An 18,653-nucleotide genomic window follows, 5' to 3' on the forward strand; every position below is an offset into this window, starting at 1 on the left:
CCAGTTACGAGTAATTGCAACATTTGAACTAATAATTCTAATTACCGAGCTTTCCTAGAATACCCAAATGACAAAACTTCTTAGTTGGGCTAGTTTTGGGCGGGTTACAGTTGCCGAATTTCAGTTGACCTCGCATTGGCGCGTTCGGTCAGAAGTGCAAAAGAGGAAAAAGGTGCGCGCGGTAGGGTAGGGGAGGGGAGGGAAGGCGAATACATAATTCGTGTCGTTCAAAAGGCCGAGAGTGCATTGACTCGGACATATACAAGAACACGGCAAAAACCTCAAACAGTCTTCGCTCTTTTTAAACGATCAAGTGACATAATTACCTAACGGCACGGAAAAGCAAATGCATTATACCACACCGCGTGCGTACACGAGGCAAGGAGAACCCCGAAGAGTGGAGGGGGAGAAATACGCGACAGTTGACTAACGTTTTCCTGATTTACGATATCGATAAAAGAAAACAAACGGAGTCTTATAGTGTTTTACGGGTTTTCATTCAAACTTGGATCTTTAATGGGAGGGTGAAACGAAATGTAATGTTTACCTTAACTGTATACGCATAAAAAAGTCTAGTCCTGACTGACTGTTGATAATCAACGCTCAGTCCAAACCGCACTATCTATCTAGCAAGTTGATGTTTGGCAGGAGAGTTAGGCTTAAGTTCATTCCTGCTAAAGGATGGCGTTTGCATGTTCCAAACGCTCTCTAGGCGTAGCTCCTATCCCTAACCGGAAGTCATAAGATAATTCGACCAAATATCCCGTGTCCTATGACGTCCAAACTTAAAAACCTGCCTGGAGTTGAGTATTGCGACCATTTTTTAAAATGGCGCCCAAAAAGTGCTGACTGGCAACGCCGGGAACCTTTTCTGCATAGTGTCCTACATCTTAAGAAATATTTGGCGATGTTATATCGAAAACATCCATAAGTTTAAAAGATATGTTCTATAAGTATGACACTAAGTATACTTCGTAATGCTAGAGACTTACAGCTCGAGCTAGTTCGAGAACGACAAGCGAGAATTGATTGACTACACTCGGTTTTGCATTCCATCTTCCTATATTTAGTCTGTACTAAGCCTTTGATAGCAGCGCCTCACCAGGCGTCGCTTTACCTCGAATCTATGACCTACGTCACTCACTTCATGACAAGCTCCAGTTTGTAACCAGTGACAACTTATGGAACATATCTTATGAACTTATGCAATCACGGACTATGTTGACATGCATGTGGTGAAACGTTTCCATCTCCAATAAACGTTTCAAGGTCTCCAAACCCGAACCTTCCCTTTAATACAAGTATAGTTGACATTTCCGTTATTTTCAAACAACTCGTAAAACATCCCCCCCCCCTTGGCGTATATTTTTAGCCATATCGTAGTATACGATAGGCTCTTAGTTTGACCCGAGCCGTCGTAGTAGTAGTAGTAGTAGTAGTAGTAGTAGTAGTAGTGGCCCAAGGTCTATAGAGTTGCCGCTTCGCTAATATAGGTTTGCTCACGCGCCCATCTTTTACCTTCGAAAATTCGCGACTTTTATTGGCTGCCGAATATGACGTCTCCCGTAGACCTTAGTGAAGCATCGTCTGCTTATGTATAGTCTTTCGAGGCGCGAGTTGTGCAGCTTGTGCTGTATTGGCATCCTCAAAGGTAAATTAATTACTTTATTCTGATAACTTTTTGTATGAAATATTAATGCTAAATTAGGAAGCTTTTAGAGATATTTGGAACTTGCTTCTTTAGTTTATTTGTATTAAGACTTAAGGGATAAGACTAGGGACTCGGTTCGGGTTGTTATAACTTATTTGGGTGCAAAACCAAAATACTAATGTGAATAAATTGTATATTTTTAGATTCATACATAATAAAAATTTATGAGCCATGCCTGGAACAAGGTGCGCGGTCGCGACGTGCAATAATAGCCTAGTTTTAACCAAAAAGAATGATAGTACAAAACATATTGTGTATCACAAATTTCCAAATGACATTCATAGGAGAAAGGTTTGGGCATTTAAATGCCGCAGAGAGGATAAATTCAATCCCATGACTAGTCATGTTTGCTCGCAGCACTTTAACGAACATGCCTACAAAAGGGATCTTAGGTCTGAGTTGCTGGGGATTCCTAATAAAAAGGAATTATTGGAAGACGCTATTCCAACTGAAAATTTGGGACTGAAAGGAAGTCAAAACTGTAAATCTACAGAGAGAAAATCCAGAGTGCAACGAAGAGAGGAGCGAGTCATCATTAACAATTTAATAAAGAAATCTAGTCCTTCTGCAATTGATAATCTCACGAATGAAGCAACTAATGTTCAAACTAATTGTGATAACATGGATCGTAGCCCTGATAATATGATTCCTAAACGTGATACTGTTGTTTTTAAACGCAAACCATGCTGTAAATGCGAGAGATTAGAGAAACAAAATAGAACATTACGAGCTCATTATAGCAAATTGAAAATTAAAGAAATGAAAAATGAGAAGAAAATTAAAGAATTAAAAATTGAACAAGCAATGAAGAGTGTAATTAGTACTGAAGAAGTAAAGAAACTCAAGAGAATGAAGAATGACAAAAGGAAAAAAGAAGAATTTAAGGAGAAATGCACCAATATTTTAAATGATATTTTCTCACCTAGTCAAATTAAGAAACTAATGGGGAAAAAAATGGTTATCTGGTCTGCCAATGATCTCGCACGGGCTTTTACTTTGCGATACCTTAACAGAAAAGCTTATATGTTTTTAAAAAATGACCTGCGATATCCATTACCAGGTTTGTCAACATTAAGGCGGTATGCATCAAAACTAAATTTAAGACAAGGAATTTTACAAGATGTTTTAAATATTATGAAACTAGCTGGATCTAAAAAATCAAATATAGAAAAAATATGTGTCATAACGTTTGACGAAATGAAAATTTCATCGCAATATGAATATGATGTGAAAGCCGATCAAGTAGTTGGAAAACATAGTCAAATGCAGGTAGCAATGGTTAGGGGCTTATTTTCACCTTGGAAACAACCTGTTTACATTGGCTTTGATACCAAAATGACTAAAAAACTGTTGTTGGACATAATATCCAAAGTTCATGAGGCAGGGTATTTAATAGTCTCATCTGTCTGTGATATGGGGGGAGGTAACATGGGTTTATGGAGAGAAATGGGTGTATCTATCCATAAAAATTGGTTTCAACATCCCATAGCAACTGATCAAATTATTTATTGCTTCGCTGATGCCCCACACGAGTTAAAACTAATAAGGAATTGGCTTTTGGATACAGGTTTTTTGATTGACGATACTCACGTTGATAAAAAACCTTTAGAACTTCTGCTTAAACTTGATAATAATGAAATTAAAATGTGTCCTAAGCTTAAAAAAATCCATTTAGAATGTTACGGTCCTACTAGGCAAAATGTTAAATTAGCTTCGCAACTATTGTCCAATACAGTTTCCAAAGCATTGCTATATATGTTAAAGACTAAAAGCGATGTAAATTTCGATGATATCCGAACTAAAGAATTAAGTGAGTTCATTGCAACTGTAGATAAATGGTTCGACGTATTTAACTCATACACAGAAAAAGATATTGTTGAAACAAAAATGGGTTTTGGATTACACTTAAAAAAACAAATAGCGGCCATTGATGAAATGAAGGACTTAATAACTAATATGAAATGTAAAGGCAAAAATGTTTTACAGCTGTTTCAGAAAGGTATTATAATTTCTATAAAATCTCTCAAAGATTTATTTTTTGACATGAAGAACAAATTCAATATAAAATTCATCTTGACTCATCGTTTGAACCAAGACTGTTTGGAAAATTTTTTTTCCCAAGTTCGCTCCAGAGGGGGATTGGATGATCACCCAACACCTCTTAATGCGCTTTATAGAATCCGAATGATTATTTTGGGGAAAAATCCCGGAATTTTAAATGATAAAGGTAATACAGTTGACATGAGTCAAGATGAATTCTTAGCTAATAGTATTTTACAGAAGGAAAATCAGCTCGGTGTCGCTGAAACTGCTGTAAACAATGAGACCTATTTACTAAGTGATATTTTGAAAAAAGCTTCTATAAAAACTGATATAGCTACTTCATTTATATCCCCTTTAGAAAGTTTTACAAGAGACCTTTTATATAGCAACACTAGCTCAGTCTCGGTAAATGTAAACCCAAAAAATGTTCCTAGGGAAATTGCTGATCCCAGTTTAAATTCAGTAAGATTTGGTACTAGTTCCTTATGCTCTGGAGAAATTGGTATTTTAAAGAGTGTAGACAACATCGTAACCCAAGATGGTAATGAAGCAAACGAATTCTCAAAGCTTGAAGAAAATGGGCTAGAATACATGTCTGGTTTTATAGCCAAAAAATTCTATAAAAAATATGCCAATCTGGATTTAAGAGACTCAAGTCAGAGTGATCATTGTTATCAATTACCATCTTGGGCTACAATATTATCTTATGGCGGTTTAATTGTTCCTAGCTCTACTTTCTTAAAAGCAATGAATTCATTTGAAACCATTTTTCGTAATTTCCTTCCAAACAAAGTCCTCTCCAACGAAATAAATATTGTTAAAAACATATCCAATTCAATTCACCAAGAACATGAAACTTATCCTTTGGATTTAATCCATTCATTTGTCAAATTAAGAATTTTCATTAGAATGAAATATCACAATTCAATCAAGCCCAGCAAGACAGATTGTGGGAGAAAATTAGGTAAAAAATTTAAGAAAATTGTAAACTAAAGTTCCTATAATTGTTATAATTGGCTGGAGTTTTCAAATTAAGATCTCAAAACTCATCAATAGAAATAAAATTCATTTCATTGGAATTATACTTGGTTTAAATTTTTTTGGTCTAATGCATTGATTACTTATCACCGTTATTAAGTAATTGTAATCATTTTCCTCTTGAATTTAAAGAAAATCATAATAGGTACTGAACTATGAAGTTTGATAGAAGCATAAAGTTTCGGTTTCTGCCTTACTATTTATTAAAATGTGCACAATTATCTATGCCAAACCCTTTCTAATTATTTAATTTAAAAAATATATAAAAATTATGCCCTATAATTAGCGTTTTAAAAATAAATTTCATGGCAATTCTCATATAGTCTACCGTACAGAATCAAAACCGCGCGCGCTTGAGGTCTAAGGCTGACGTCACGTAAGGGGGGGTTGGAACAGACTCTAGAAATCGAAAATTTATCTCAGGCGAGCGAGCACCCGTTGGTAGTGGCCGGGGTTGTCGCTTCGTTATCGTCAGATTTTAGCTTAAAAGGAACTTTATATTACCACAACCCACCCATAGGGGTTACTGGGCTCGGTTAGAGATTTAATTATAATTAAAATTTTTTCAGGTCAGACCCGGGAATCGAACCCGGATCACTGGCGTAGTACACAAACGTTCTAACCACTAAACCATAGAGACTTGATAGAAACTCCGAGTTTTTTATTATTTATTTTTATCTCTAAAATGTCGGGGTGATATGGGGTGGGGTACCTCTTAATCTGTGGGGTCGGAAACTTTTGAATTTTTATCTGTGGGGTCGGATACTTATGAATTTGTATGTTTGGGGTTTTTATATTTATTTTCTTTTTATGTATGTGCTAATTAAATAGATAACGATTTTTCTACCGCGCTCCTCATGTATTTCGTTCTCGTTCGGTAGCTATCGTCATCTATGTTATATTTGACTGGAACGTTTTGGCGGTTAATTCAAATGTGGGTTTAGATAGAGCTAACATAGTGTTAAATGAGCGTTATGCGTTTGATCATTTTAGCATTGCTAAAGGTAATTAGAGGGGATAATCACTAAAATGCGTAATCACTATAACTAAACTTTCTCTTTCAAAAGTTTCTGGGCATAAGTCCTTGTTAGAAATTTATAAGATGCGATAAGTGTGCATCGGCATAAGTCTATGTTGTAAACTCATCGAGGGGATTATCACTAAAAACTATCTGTTCTTCGATTCGCCGGAATATTAGAATTACAGCATAAGTAAATTTATACGGTTATAATTTAATCACTGTTTAGAGTGGGGAATCGAGGGGCTATTCACTCTGATTTTATGCACGGTAAATCATTTAAGCATTGTAAAAGATAGCGCTATTCACTCATAGAGGGGTTATCCACTCATTAGGGTAGGGTATAGAGGGGCTATTCACTCGTACGATATGGCTACTATTACGAGCCCTTGGGCCGTCTTGTTAAAACACACATTGTTTCGAAATAAATGGCGTTAAAATCATTTGGGGGGTGGGTGGCAATACGACGCGACGAACTTTCCCTTGAAATTTATACAACTCGGGCCTAATTTTGAAAACACATCTCCCGCTTTACTTGGCGATAAATCAACGGAGTTTGTCCGGAAAACATTTTTTTCTTACATTTTCGCTACGAAAAGTTAATTTTCAAAGAATAAAGCCAAGGAAAACGACACGCGAGAGTGGTGGCAAAAGAACAGAAAAAAAAGAAAATGTTAAAGCGCAAGCATAGTGTGAAAAGCGAAATTAAAGAGGACAAGACGTACGTACAGTTTCGCTCGAACGAGAAATAAAGAGAGCAGAGATGCGAAAAGTCTTCCAGACTAAATTAAGATTTTTCAAGCTATTTTGACCAAAAAGAGCATAGCTAAATCTCTACTGAAAAGAATTTCAACTCCCTCTCGCTGGAAACTTTCTATGACAAAAAGAAGTTTCACGAGTTTCGATTAAAAAATGCTTTTTCAATGAGCTCTGATATCCAATTATCAAAATAATTTAGGTGTTTTTATACGGAAGCTAATTTCAATCAAGTTTTTTCAATTAGAGCTCTTTTTGTTGTCAAGATAAGCTACGGAAGTTTTCAACACAGCTTTGTACGGTTTGACCACCACAGGGTGTTTTTGATAAGTCTGGCAAAAATTAAAGGGGATGTTCTTTGGGCGATTTTGAGTGGAAAAAGTTCTATGACAATTGGCCCTAAGGGATACTGTTTTCAAGTTAAGATTGGTCAAAGTAACTCAAAGACAATTGTTATTTATTTAAGGGTCATCCCTAGATACGTTGAGTGAAAATGGCTACAAAATCATTCCAAGTAGCTGTATGTATTCCTAATTGCCCACCATAGAGTAATTTCGCACGATATTTGTCGGCTTAACATATTACCCAAACATTTAGAAAATGAAAAAAGGACGTTGAACTTGAGATAAATGCCCAAGCCCTTCGAAAACACTGCCATCATCTAAATAATTTACGTATTCTTAGCTACAACTACAGCGTAACAGCAGCACGGAATATGTTTAAACTTGTAACAAATTATGTTATGTTGACTTTAAGCTCGCGACACCGGTACTTTGTGCGTCGTGGAGAGACACAAAGCCGGGGTTCAATAAACCCAAAGTGTGAAGCGTAGTACAGTACAACAAATTGATTACAATTAAATATTATGGAATAATAACTGTATTCTCTAGACTATTCTAGAACTAAAATTTGCACATTGAAGGCCTATAAATGAATGACCGCAGCGGATGGGTTGTTATCAATTGGAGTATTCCATTTACCATTTGCTCTATACGTCATAAAATCCGACCTAGATCGTTCACAGATTGCTCGGTTTTGGGTTTTTGTTTCCCGCTAGCGATCCGTATCGATCTTTCTTCTAATACATATCAGTTCCGAGCGGATCTCGTGTAGAGCGCTCGGTAAATGGAATATGTAAACCCGAGATCTACAAATGGAACACTTCAGAGCATCTCGAGAACACCCGAGATCTACAAATGGAACACTTTAGAGCACCTCGAGAACACTGGAGATCTACAAATGGAACACTTTAGAGCACCTCGAGAACACTGGAGATCTACAAATGGAACACTTCAGAGCACCTCGAGAACACCCGAGATTTAGAAATGGAACACTTCAGAGCATCTCGAGAACACCCGAGATCTACAAATGGAACACTTCAGAGCATCTCGAGAACACCCGAGATCTACAAATGGAACACTTCAGAGCATCTCGAGAACACCCGAGATCTACAAATGGAACACTTCAGAGCATCTCGAGAACACCCGAGATCTACAAATGGAACACTTCAGAGCATCTCGAGAACACCCGAGATCTACAAATGGAAAACTTCAGAGCATCTCGAGAACACCCGAGATCTACAAATGGAACACTTCAGAGCATCTCGAGAGAAACCCAGAGCAGAAAATGGAATACTTTATAAGTATCTTAAGTCATCAACCAAACTATAAGAAAAGCAAAGTTAGTTTCAAAGCGGGGTTATTTCCGCAACCTATAGTTTCTTTAAAATCTCCAAAAACCTCAACCCAGTGACCTGGTATCGTGACCTCGCAATCTTTTATACAGTTACTGGTGCAAAGCCCTAAAAACCTGTCAGAACCTCTTGTACAGAGACGATTGATATTTGAAAGTTATTAACAAGTCAACTAGATACAAGACTACACAAGTGTTCGCTTTACGAGAAAACAGAATTCATCAAAGGACTCATACTCATTTTTGACAGGAAACTCTAAGGCCTATCTCTCTACATATCGGATATTCCTTTTTCAAGTAAAAGGGAGGGCAGTAGCCCACCCCGATTGAGAAAAATGATAGAAAACCGGGGGTGCACGCCCCCTTTTCTCGGAAGATTTAGTCCAATCGTGTCAGAATGATGGAAGAGGCTTAGCATTGCTTGATCCGGCAGGAGAAGGCCTGCATCCTTCGTCGTGTTTATTGTTTAGAGATTTTTCTTGAGAGCCGCAAAGGCTTAAGGATAGAGGGAGTCGGAAGACGAACGAACTACGGATCGCTTCGTCATTTGCTCTAAGCCTTTGTCCTCTGTTCCATCATTCTAGGCCGATATTCTTACGTTGAAAAATTGTTTCTTTTTTACTTTTAATTAAAACATCGGGTGGCAAGGGAGTTTAAGTAAAAGCATTGTGATAAATGGTCTTTCTTAAGCCTTGGTATAATACAACACAACAACACGTTTCGGGGTGTACTGCGCAATTGAGATTTTTAAAGAGAGGATAAATGCATCCGATTTGTATTTCTAATCCTCGGGGACAAGGGTAGACAAAAGAATGAGGGCGAAATTCGACGAAAAATCCATTACGATTACCAAGAATAAATACAGCTAATCGGAATCATTTGTGCCCCCATGCTAATATCTATGCGCGATATGTGGGCCGGGCTCATTTTATGACATCTTCTAACTGCAATTTCATTGGTTCGTTGTAACGAAAGGTCAGACGAGTACCCAAGATTCAACAGATTGCAAGATAGATTATTCGCGAGGTAAAATTCGTCACACATAACAATTAGCCTAGCTCTTCGTTTATCACGTGACTACATTTTACCGGTAATTCAATTGCAACCCATTCCATCCTTCCGCTTTGGGAGGTTGAAAAACTCAACATAAACAAATCGAACTAAATTATATTTCATTTTGCCATCCCTTTAGAGAAGGAAGAATCTTTTTAAGAAATTAAGTAGTAGATGGTGTTAAAACGAAGCAACAGGTACAAACGAAAATTTAAAGGTTCGCTAATTCGAAATCGATGTTATAACGAGGGGGAAAAGCAAGACAGTTGTTTAGCCTTATCTTTCAAAGCAGTTTAAAGCAAATTTTACTTCCGAAACGTGTATATTACGTTCAAATATGTTTATGGAAGCGCCTGGCCAGAATAGATGGCTTGTTATTTACCGCCCTCTTTCCATGGATCAATAAACTATCGGACATGACTCTCAAAAACTTTCGTATCTCCAAAATACGCTCAACTCTGTTCTGTTCAGTTCTTTGGACACGAATCATTTTATAGAACTGCCACCATGCTATCAATCATTCAGTATTTATGGGGCTAATTATTTTAATTATAAATCCGTTTAAATTAAATAATTAACTCATTTGAATAGCATAAGTATAAATAAACACTAAATTAAATTAACTTGACCTTACTAAATTAGAATTTTATCCTGGTTCGCGAGACGTGTCTATGTAAAGTTTTGTAATGGATATGACTAGTTGCGTGTGACGCTACCGTGTCATGTCCAGCTTTAATTGGGCAATGAATCTTCTTACGTAATACAAGACACTTTAAAGCCATTAAGATGCAATGGCGGCGCCACACTTAGGCGATAGCCTACTTTAAAATTTGTGAGCCTGATGACAGAGCCTAATATTGGTCTAGCAAATTATTTCGCGGGAACCCCAAATCTAGCTTTATCCTACACTGAAAATAATTCTTTTAAAGTCGGCTATACTTCTATTTTCGAAATATGTTTATGGCAAATTCAGATTTATGAGAAAAACATACGTTTAAAATGTGGTGTAACTTTAAAAGTAGTACTAATAATGGCCCTTTAAAATACTTCAATATAAACAAACGTTATTGTTAACGTCAGAGTCTAATTAGCAAGAAAACGGATTGCCAGTTTTTCAACTTCAAAATACAGCTTTGCACTAGCAAATACTAAAACCAAGAAGCGATATCTAGTTCACTAGGGAGGAAGTATAAGATGCCTAAGTATTCGCGCGCCATAGTCCCAGCCCCCCTTTCAAAACACAAGGGGGGGTGTAAAAGGAGGCCGGGTTATTTCGCCTCTCCTCAGCCGGAAAATATGTAATTTTAATCATTCGCGTCGCGCTGACGTGAGTTTTCAAGAACCAATGAGATGCTGCTTGTAATTTAGAGGCGGGGATTAACTCCGGACCTACGTTTGGACTGGAGATAAAGCTGGAAATGTGGATAATTTAAACCTTCTCCCTAGTAAACTAGATATCGCTTCTTGCTAAAACCAAAACCCGTGTGAGAACAGAGAAGGTATGAATCACAGCCCTACCTACAACCCATTTCCCTCTTTGAACGCTCTGAAGTCTTTTATGGGTTCTGTATTTCAATAAATCCAGACCTGCTAATTAACTACACGGCTAAAATGATTCTCTATTAAAATTCCTCAAACACAACCTTGTTGCAATAGACTACAGAATCGACCGATCAGCCCTCGAAAATTAAGAATTGAAGAGAAAGATTATTCTAAAATTTCACTTTCCTCGGCAACCAAAATTAAAAATAAAATCTCCCGAAATATTTTTCTCCTCATCTCTAGTGAATTTCCTCCACCTTTTTTTAGGAAACCACGAGGAATTTTTGACTAATGAGGCAACCAACTCTCTGTTATCAAAGGAAGCTACTTTCTTCTTTGCCGCCTCCCAAGAAACTCCCCCCCCCCTTTTTCCAGGTTTAATTACAACTGACTCCGTAACCTCTAATGAGAATTTTCTTCCTCGAGAATTATCTGATCTATAAATATCTCATCTGTATTGAATACTTCTTAGAACGATTGCCCAACTTTTTTAGACGAAATTAAAACGAAATGTTGGAAGGGGGGGGGTAAAATTTAGACTTCGTCGGAACGCTTTGAGTTTGAGGTTGTGAAGAAACCATTTCTAGATACCTCGTGCCTTGGCCTTGGTGTTTAAGTAGAAGGCAACCTCACCGACGCCCCACTGAACTAAACCTAACCTAACCTTAACACATGGCTCTAAAAACTGTATTGAAAATATGGCCCTATCGGTGCACAGTACGCAATTTTCTATCCAAAGTTCAGAGTTCATGATGATTAAAAAATCATACTAGGTTTTAAACTTGACTTAACAGAACCGTAATTAAAATTAACTTACAGTAATTAGTGTGGTTGAAATCCTTTGGAGACGTTCAGTATTTGGGCACTAATCTTCAGTAAATAATAGACGAAAACAATGGATAATTTGTCCAATTCGGAATTGAAAGTTCAGGGCAACACGCCAAGCCAACGAAACCGTTCAAAATAATATTTCTCCAATGTACAATGTACACGTACATGTATACCACGTTTACTTTAAAAGTCTAAGACTCCTTATTATCTAGGCCTAAGTCATTCACGATTAAGTATTACATTAATAAAATTATATTATATTACATAAGAAATTTTCCGGATAATTTCCTTCATCAAAATTCGATACAACCGAACGCATGGCCGTCTTCACGTTAAAATGAGCGATTTTTTCAGTAAAAAAGTAGACCGTTTGGCTTTGTTTATGACGTAATTTAGTCTACTATGGTATTATATGATTTTTATTCTTGATAAAAGCGGAGAATTTGACAACAAAGAAAAAAAATTTAATATAATATAACATAAAAAACAGCGGGGGAAGGTTAAAAGTGCGGTTCATCTACTCATTGTATTTTGACCTTGGCTAAAGGTTTATACACAGTATTGTCGCATTGTTATGCTTTAATAACGCCATTTAAATTGTTGTTTAGAAAACATCGCCGTACGTACATTCAAAAGTTGGGAATCTTCCAAAATTTAAAACTTATGGCGTAATTTTATTCCAAACACGATTTCAAGTTCCCTCCCCCCCCCTCGCCTGCTAAGGATAAAATATGACCTTTTAACCCTTTTATCAATAAATGAAATAGGCCGCGTTATTGTAACTTTTATTCTAACAAGTTTTAAAAATTAATCAGGGATAATTAATGTTTTATTATTAAAGGTATCCCTGCCTTAATATGTTAATAGGCGATTTTAAAAAGGACGTTTCACAGGTGCCACAGGTGCGCGCGCAGAAATTAGGGAGGGAAAAATGCCTTCCATCTCTGCTTCCCCCCCCCCCCGCTACATATTTTGTATAGGGGACTATTTGAAAAGGCCTATTGCAGGAATATAACCATTAACCATGAGACTGTTAACTAGCGCCCCCTAGGCTCCGAAAATGTAAGCGTAAAATTAATTATAATAATTAATTAGGGTCATCCTCTCACAACTTTCGTCCTTATAATTAATCCCTTTAAAGGAAAAATAACCCCGTATACATTTAAACTTGGCGCCAAATTTCATAATGTTATAGAGCCAATTAAGTCAAAAGCGCCATCTACCAGCCCCAAAATAAGACAAAACTTTGAAGTAATTAAAACGTTTCACGATTTTATTTTTCATACTTCGTCCATAACATTACAATTTTACATTCAGCAGTTAACGCGTCTGCTAGAGGCGCAAAAATAAAAGTGTTTCTTTTTTTTTCCTTTACAATTACATGAAAAATTGTATAGAAATTGAATACAAAAAATAAAGACAAAGGGATAGATAAACAAACAAAGGGATAGTCTCAAGTTTCCATTTTAGCTTCAACCTTCTCACTCTTCGCTTCAGCAGCAGAACTATCAGCTTTAGGCTCAGATTTTACATCTGAATTTTCTGCCGTTTTTCTTTCCTTAGATGGTGGCTCATTTTCAGATTCATTTGGACGTTTACGATCTAAAAAATTAATGAAAAATAATTTCTCTCAAAATTAACCAATTAATCGAGTAATTAACCAATTAATCGAGTAATTAACCAATTAATCGAGTAATTAACCAATTAATCGAGTAATTAACCAATTAATCGAGTAATTAACCAATTAATCGAGTAATTAACCAATTAATCGAGTAATTAACCAATTAATCGAGTAATTAACCAATTAATCGAGTAATTAACCAATTAATCGAGTAATTAACCAATTAATCGAGTAATTAACCAATTAATTGAGTAATTAACCAATTAATGATAATTAACTTATCAATCATACCATTCCTATCGTTTCTATCATTTCTGTTATTTCTATTATCTCTTCTTCCACCCCTAAAGCCCCCTCGCCCTCTACCACCCCTTCCCCCTCGTCCACGTGAATCTGAAATAAAAGAAATAAAAGATTTTGATTTAAATTAAAATTAAAGAGTAATTAAATATTGATGATTTAAAACTCATTTTCATTACTTCTGGAATGATTTTTACTCTTGTACTTCTGTTGTTTCCTCTTTTGGAAATCTTTCCAGAAAGAAATTTCATCTTCCCCTTCTAAAAATGCAGCTTCAATCTCCGAATCGCAGATTTTAAGTTTAGGCTCTTCGTCTGCTCCTTCTTCTGCTTTTTTCGCTTGTTCCAAAGCTTGTTTGGCGCCATCTGCATTGGCAAATCTAACAATAGCCTGAAATAAAATGCTCCTAAGTTAAAAACTAAAAAAATTTAATTAAATTAAAATATTAAATATACTAACTTCAGTTAAACCACGTGCAAATTCAACATAGGCAACTTCAGCATGCGGAGTGAAGGTCTTTTTAATGTCTTCCCAGCTTGTTTTACTATTTAAATTCTTTAATTTTAATAGACATCCTTTTTCAAAGCTTTCAACATCAAACTAAAAAAGATAATTAAATGTTAATAGACATTAAAATAATTTACAGGGTTCATACAACTTTTGGAAAACAAATTTCCCTGAGATTTATGGGAGGTTTTTCCCCCATATACTTCCCTGAGTTTTCCACAGGTTTTTCCCGTATATGGAATATCCTATGGAGCAAATGTTAACGAAGAAGGGGGGGGGCAAATAGGACTATAACATAATCAATGGACATCCCCGTATCTCTAGTAGAACCAGAGTTATGAGCCTCCAAAGTATAGTGTAATGTTAATCCTATGGAGGGTATGTTCACGAACATTTTGCTCAATTACTCGGCCCCTGTTTGTCTTAGTCCCAAGTCTTTAGTATGGTTGGATGGGGGGGCAAATTGAACTATAACATACTCAAAGGACATTACCGTATCTCTAGTAGAACCAGAGTTACGAGCCTCCAAAGTTGGGTCTAATGCTATTCCTATGGAGCGTATGTTCACGAACATTTTGCTCAATTACTCGGCCCCTGTTTGTCGTAGCCCTAAGTTTTTAGTATTGTTAGAAGGGGGCAAATAGGACTATAACATACTCAAAGGACATCCCCGTATCTCTAATATAACCAGAGTTACGAGCCTCCAAAGTATAGTGTAATGTGTTTGCTCAATTACTCAGCCCCTGTTTGACGCAAATTTTCCTGATTTCCCTGAATTTTACTAAAAATTCTATATTTCCCTGAGGTTTTTGTCAACTATTTATTTCCCTGACTTTTCCAGGTTTTCCCGGTTTTCCAGGTTTGTATGAACCCTGTAATTAATTAATAATAATTACCTCTTCTTCCTCTTCCTTATCATCTTCATCTTTAACATCTTTTTTGGCATCAGTGGAATCTTCTTTATCTTCTTTCTTTTCATTTTTACGCTGAGCTTTCTTTTCTTGTCTCTTTCTGCAATATTAAAAAGCAAATTAAATTAGGTTAATATTAATTAATTATTAAATTAAATATTAGTTGTAAAACTTACTTGACAATTTCTTCATATTCTTTAGTTTTCCTTTCAGCATATTTGGCACGCCATTCTCTTTGTAAATCAACACCGGTACTCGTATATTTAATTGAAGGAATGGCCATGAATTCTTCAGCCTTTTCTTTCGCGGTAAATAAGGCAAAAACCGAGCCTTTAAACGAACGTTTCTCATTTTTAAGGCGACGCATAAAAACACTCTCTACATCGTAAGATTTGAAGAAATCAACAAGTTGGTTCATTGTTGAGTCTAACGGAAATCCTTTCTGTAATATTATTTGGTTATTGAAAATATTAATTAATTTAATTTAATTAAGTTATTTCAAATTCAAACTTACAACATATATAGTTCTTTTCACTTCTTCCTCTCTAATCTTTATTTCTCCGGTATTTACAGGGAGAGGTTTATCAGGGTTACGTCTGATTTTCTTCTTATCATCGCTAACCTGATTTTTATTTAAACTCCGTTAATAAGTTTAAGAATTTCAAAAATTAATTAAGGACTTACTACAACAATATTATTTTCAGATTTTGCTAAAGCTGAAGTAATGACATCAAAATCAGTAGATAATTCTTTTAGGCGGTTAAATTTAACCAAAACATCTAATCCAACCCCTAAACAAGAATTATTAGCACCTTTAATAACTTTTAATAATGTAACTTTTAATTACTTACACCCATCATCCTTTTTCGTTTGTTCTAGCAAGAATTTATCCTTGACAAGATTAATATTGCCAAAATAATATTCAATTTGTCTGATAATGTCTTTATCGAGAGTCGTTTTTTCCGTTTTTTCCTCGGTAGGTTTAGTTACAGGAGCAGCTGGAACCTCTGTAGTTCCATTAGGAGTTTCGTCGACAGCCATAATGATACTAACAATTTTTAAGAAACGCTTAAGTTAATGCCAAAGTTAAATTTACACCAGAATTTCTGAAATAATCGCAATCCAAATCCAAATCCGATTATGATTAATGCATTGCTAGGCCTAACACGTGTTTAAGGAGGAAATGCTAAGCCTTTGCTAACGTGCATGAGAAGTTACGATAAAAGAAGCGGTTACTTACGAAATTACGGATTTAAAATGCTTTTGAATAACGAAAAGGCTTATTTGATAGTCTTTCACAAAATTAATAACCTCAGAACCAACCAAAGTAATTTAATTCTGTATATAAACTGGATTAAATAATTAAACCTCCGTTAATAACTCAAGAGCCGAGTCGCCGAATGGGCCAAGCTAATAATATAAGGCCCCCTATTGGTCAAAAATTGCGCTATAATATGGGGTCACGAGGAAAGGTCAATTACGGTACGGATTTTCGAAGACCGTCCGAGTTGGTGATTAAAAAACTTTATTTTTTCTTTAATATTTAATTTTATTTCTATATTATATTAATTTTTATTGAAAAACTAACCCTTATTAGTTTTTATAAATAAAAAACATAAATATAAATTCACTTTATATAAACAATGAAGGACCCTAATTTAAATTACTTTCTGTAATCAAATTAAATATAAGTGTATAATTTAAAGTAACGCCGCGCGTTAATACTCTTTTAATTATCCATTATTTCAGGTGCAAATGAAACCCCGGAAACGATTTAAATGTGAAAAATGTTGTTAAACAGAGGTTTTTCCATCATGTATTTCAAACAAATTAAAATTAGGCAACATATTTATCTATGCAAAAACATATTAACACCACAAACATGCTGTAACATACCATTAAATCGAAAAATATCCAACAAACCTTATTTCATAGATTCGGCACCAGTTAAATTCGCCCAAGATGCTTTAATCACAATACATGATTTCACATCTTTACCATGGTGGTCTTCTATCATAATTTCAGTTGTTGGTTTACGCATGGTAACCACATTTCCATTAGCTCTATACCAGAGTTACGTTTTAGCCCGGTTTGAGAATTTAAAACCCGAAATTGACAAAATAGTTGAAGAAATTAAGAAAGAGATGCCCTTAGCTGTTGCTAAATTTAAGCTAAACGAAAAAGAAGCCAAAAATTTATTTCGACGTAGCGTAAAGTCCCAAACAACAAAGCTGATAATTAGAGACAACTGCCATCCATTTAAGGGTGCTGTATCCCTTTACATACAACTCCCATTATGGGTTTGCATCTCATTGGCTCTGAGAAATTTATCACTTTTATATGCCCCTGAAAGCGTTAACGTTCAAAAAGCATACACGCAACTTTTAACCGAGGGAATCTTATGGTTCCCCGATCTAACAATCATCGATACAAGTTTAGCTTTGCCCGTAATCTTGGGTTTAATCAACCTGACGACGATAGAAATTCACGCGTTACAAAATCTACGAACCCCTCCAACACGTCTGAAAAGATGGACTAAAAACTTTATGCGTGGGGTTTCAATTCTGTTAGTGCCCATTGCCGCTACAATGCCATCGTGCGTTTGTTTATACTGGATTACATCGAGCAGTTTCGGTTTAGCGCAAAATTTAATCATACAACAACCGAGAATCAAAAGATATTTTGGAATTCCGATAACCGCTATGGAAGATTCAAAACCCATGAAGCATTTGAATAAAGAAATTAGGAAAAAAATATCAAAGTTGTTTAGAAAAGAAAATGCTTAGGACCTGATCGTGTTCCGATTAGAATTGTATTAATATATATTTAAATTATTACGAATAAATTGTTTAAGTTTGAAAACTATATTAAATGATTTAGATGTGTCAATAAGTTATTTACATCGAAATACTAAAAACATGGATTTTTACATGATTTCGGACAAGTTTTAACACGAATTTCTATTTTAGGTCATGAAGATAACCAAAAGCGTACATGTCCATTTTGTCAATTCAAATTCAGCTCGAGAAATGCAAGAAATAGACACGTACGAAATATACATAAAAGAGAGGGGCATTTAACGTGTGATTTATGTGGTGCAACATACACACGAAGAGAACATCTGAAAAACCACATGAGCAATAAACATGATATGACTGAGTAAAAAAAATGTGTTAAATTGTCTCAATAAATATATATTTTTCACAAGTTACTAACTGCACAATAAAGATATTTATTTTCTTCGAAGAGTTACTTACGTTCTATTATTATTTTTGCATTCGTGACTTACGTAACGTTTACTTGTTTAAGTTTTGGCAACTTTTTTATGTATATTCAACAGAACACGCGCATGGGGAGGTACCAGAGTATTGTTGCACAGCTTGCAGTGACACGTTCTTCTCAAGAAACGCTCTAGAAAGGCATTACATGCTGGAAAAAAATTGCGGTGTTATACAGTGCAAAATATGCTCAGCTTGGTTTCATTCACTGGAACTTATAAAAAATCATTTAAAAAAAGCTCATACGCTTCAAGCCATAAAATCCGCGTATTCTGGTTTCAAATTGTATTAATACGTCGCCGTTAATACTTTGTTAAATTCTCTAAAACTTATGTAATTTCCTGTCTTTAAC

General features: G+C 35.6%; 3 protein-coding genes and 1 long non-coding RNA gene across 6 annotated transcripts in view; 3 read left to right on the forward strand and 1 right to left on the reverse strand.

The window, feature by feature from the left end:
- Positions 1-18,653, forward strand: part of LOC149702682 (uncharacterized) — a 103,510-nt gene that overhangs the window by 83,509 nt on the left and 1,348 nt on the right. The gene's annotated exons all lie outside the window — the stretch shown is intronic.
- LOC149702684 (uncharacterized) lies at positions 1,399-8,208 on the forward strand. The gene is made up of 5 exons (XM_089867048.1): positions 1,399-1,651; positions 1,855-2,002; positions 2,069-2,771; positions 2,856-4,409; positions 7,820-8,208. Exons 2-5 carry the CDS (start codon positions 1,883-1,885, stop codon positions 8,206-8,208), a joined length of 2,766 nt encoding a protein of 921 aa, XP_089723174.1. The 5' UTR covers positions 1,399-1,651; positions 1,855-1,882.
- La (La autoantigen-like) lies at positions 12,930-16,415 on the reverse strand. 2 transcript variants are annotated; one of them, XM_089866565.1, is made up of 10 exons: positions 16,264-16,415; positions 15,875-16,071; positions 15,708-15,814; positions 15,538-15,645; positions 15,200-15,465; positions 15,009-15,123; positions 14,065-14,205; positions 13,785-13,995; positions 13,597-13,698; positions 12,930-13,286 (listed from the first exon to the last, which is right to left on the reverse strand). In XM_089866565.1, exons 2-10 carry the CDS (start codon positions 16,062-16,064, stop codon positions 13,138-13,140), a joined length of 1,389 nt encoding a protein of 462 aa, XP_089722691.1. In that variant the 5' UTR covers positions 16,065-16,071; positions 16,264-16,415; the 3' UTR covers positions 12,930-13,137. The 2 variants fall into 2 exon arrangements, with proteins under 2 accessions (XP_089722691.1, XP_089722692.1); XM_089866566.1 differs by lacking the exon at positions 16,264-16,415 and having other exon boundaries at positions 15,875-16,079.
- On the forward strand, positions 16,406-17,885 carry LOC149702686 (cytochrome c oxidase assembly protein COX18, mitochondrial). 2 transcript variants are annotated; one of them, XM_089866572.1, is made up of 2 exons: positions 16,406-16,534; positions 16,773-17,885. In XM_089866572.1, exon 2 carries the CDS (start codon positions 16,811-16,813, stop codon positions 17,807-17,809), a length of 999 nt encoding a protein of 332 aa, XP_089722698.1. In that variant the 5' UTR covers positions 16,406-16,534; positions 16,773-16,810; the 3' UTR covers positions 17,810-17,885. The 2 variants fall into 2 exon arrangements, with proteins under 2 accessions (XP_089722698.1, XP_089722699.1); XM_089866573.1 differs by lacking the exon at positions 16,406-16,534 and adding an exon at positions 16,562-16,695.

Source organism: Phalangium opilio, unplaced genomic scaffold (assembly GCF_054372755.1).
Source record: "Phalangium opilio isolate 3A_F unplaced genomic scaffold, DU_Popi_V2 ptg000017l_1, whole genome shotgun sequence".
Classification (NCBI taxonomy): Eukaryota; Metazoa; Arthropoda; class Arachnida; order Opiliones; family Phalangiidae; genus Phalangium; species Phalangium opilio.

Coding starts and splice junctions, on each gene's coding strand:
- LOC149702684 (XM_089867048.1), top strand. CDS start 1,883: ATGCCTGGAACAAGGTGCGCGGTCGCGACGTGCAATAATAGCCTAGTT. Junction 2,003..2,068: donor ATGACATTCATAGGAGAAAG/GTTTGGGCATTT, acceptor GTTTGCTCGCAG/CACTTTAACGAACATGCCTA. Junction 2,772..2,855: donor CCTGCGATATCCATTACCAG/GTTTGTCAACAT, acceptor TTATGAAACTAG/CTGGATCTAAAAAATCAAAT.
- La (XM_089866565.1), bottom strand. CDS start 16,064: ATGGCTGTCGACGAAACTCCTAATGGAACTACAGAGGTTCCAGCTGCT. Junction 15,124..15,199: donor GAATATGAAGAAATTGTCAA/GTAAGTTTTACA, acceptor TTAATATTGCAG/AAAGAGACAAGAAAAGAAAG. Junction 13,699..13,784: donor GAGTAAAAATCATTCCAGAA/GTAATGAAAATG, acceptor CTTTTATTTCAG/ATTCACGTGGACGAGGGGGA.
- LOC149702686 (XM_089866572.1), top strand. CDS start 16,811: ATGTTGTTAAACAGAGGTTTTTCCATCATGTATTTCAAACAAATTAAA.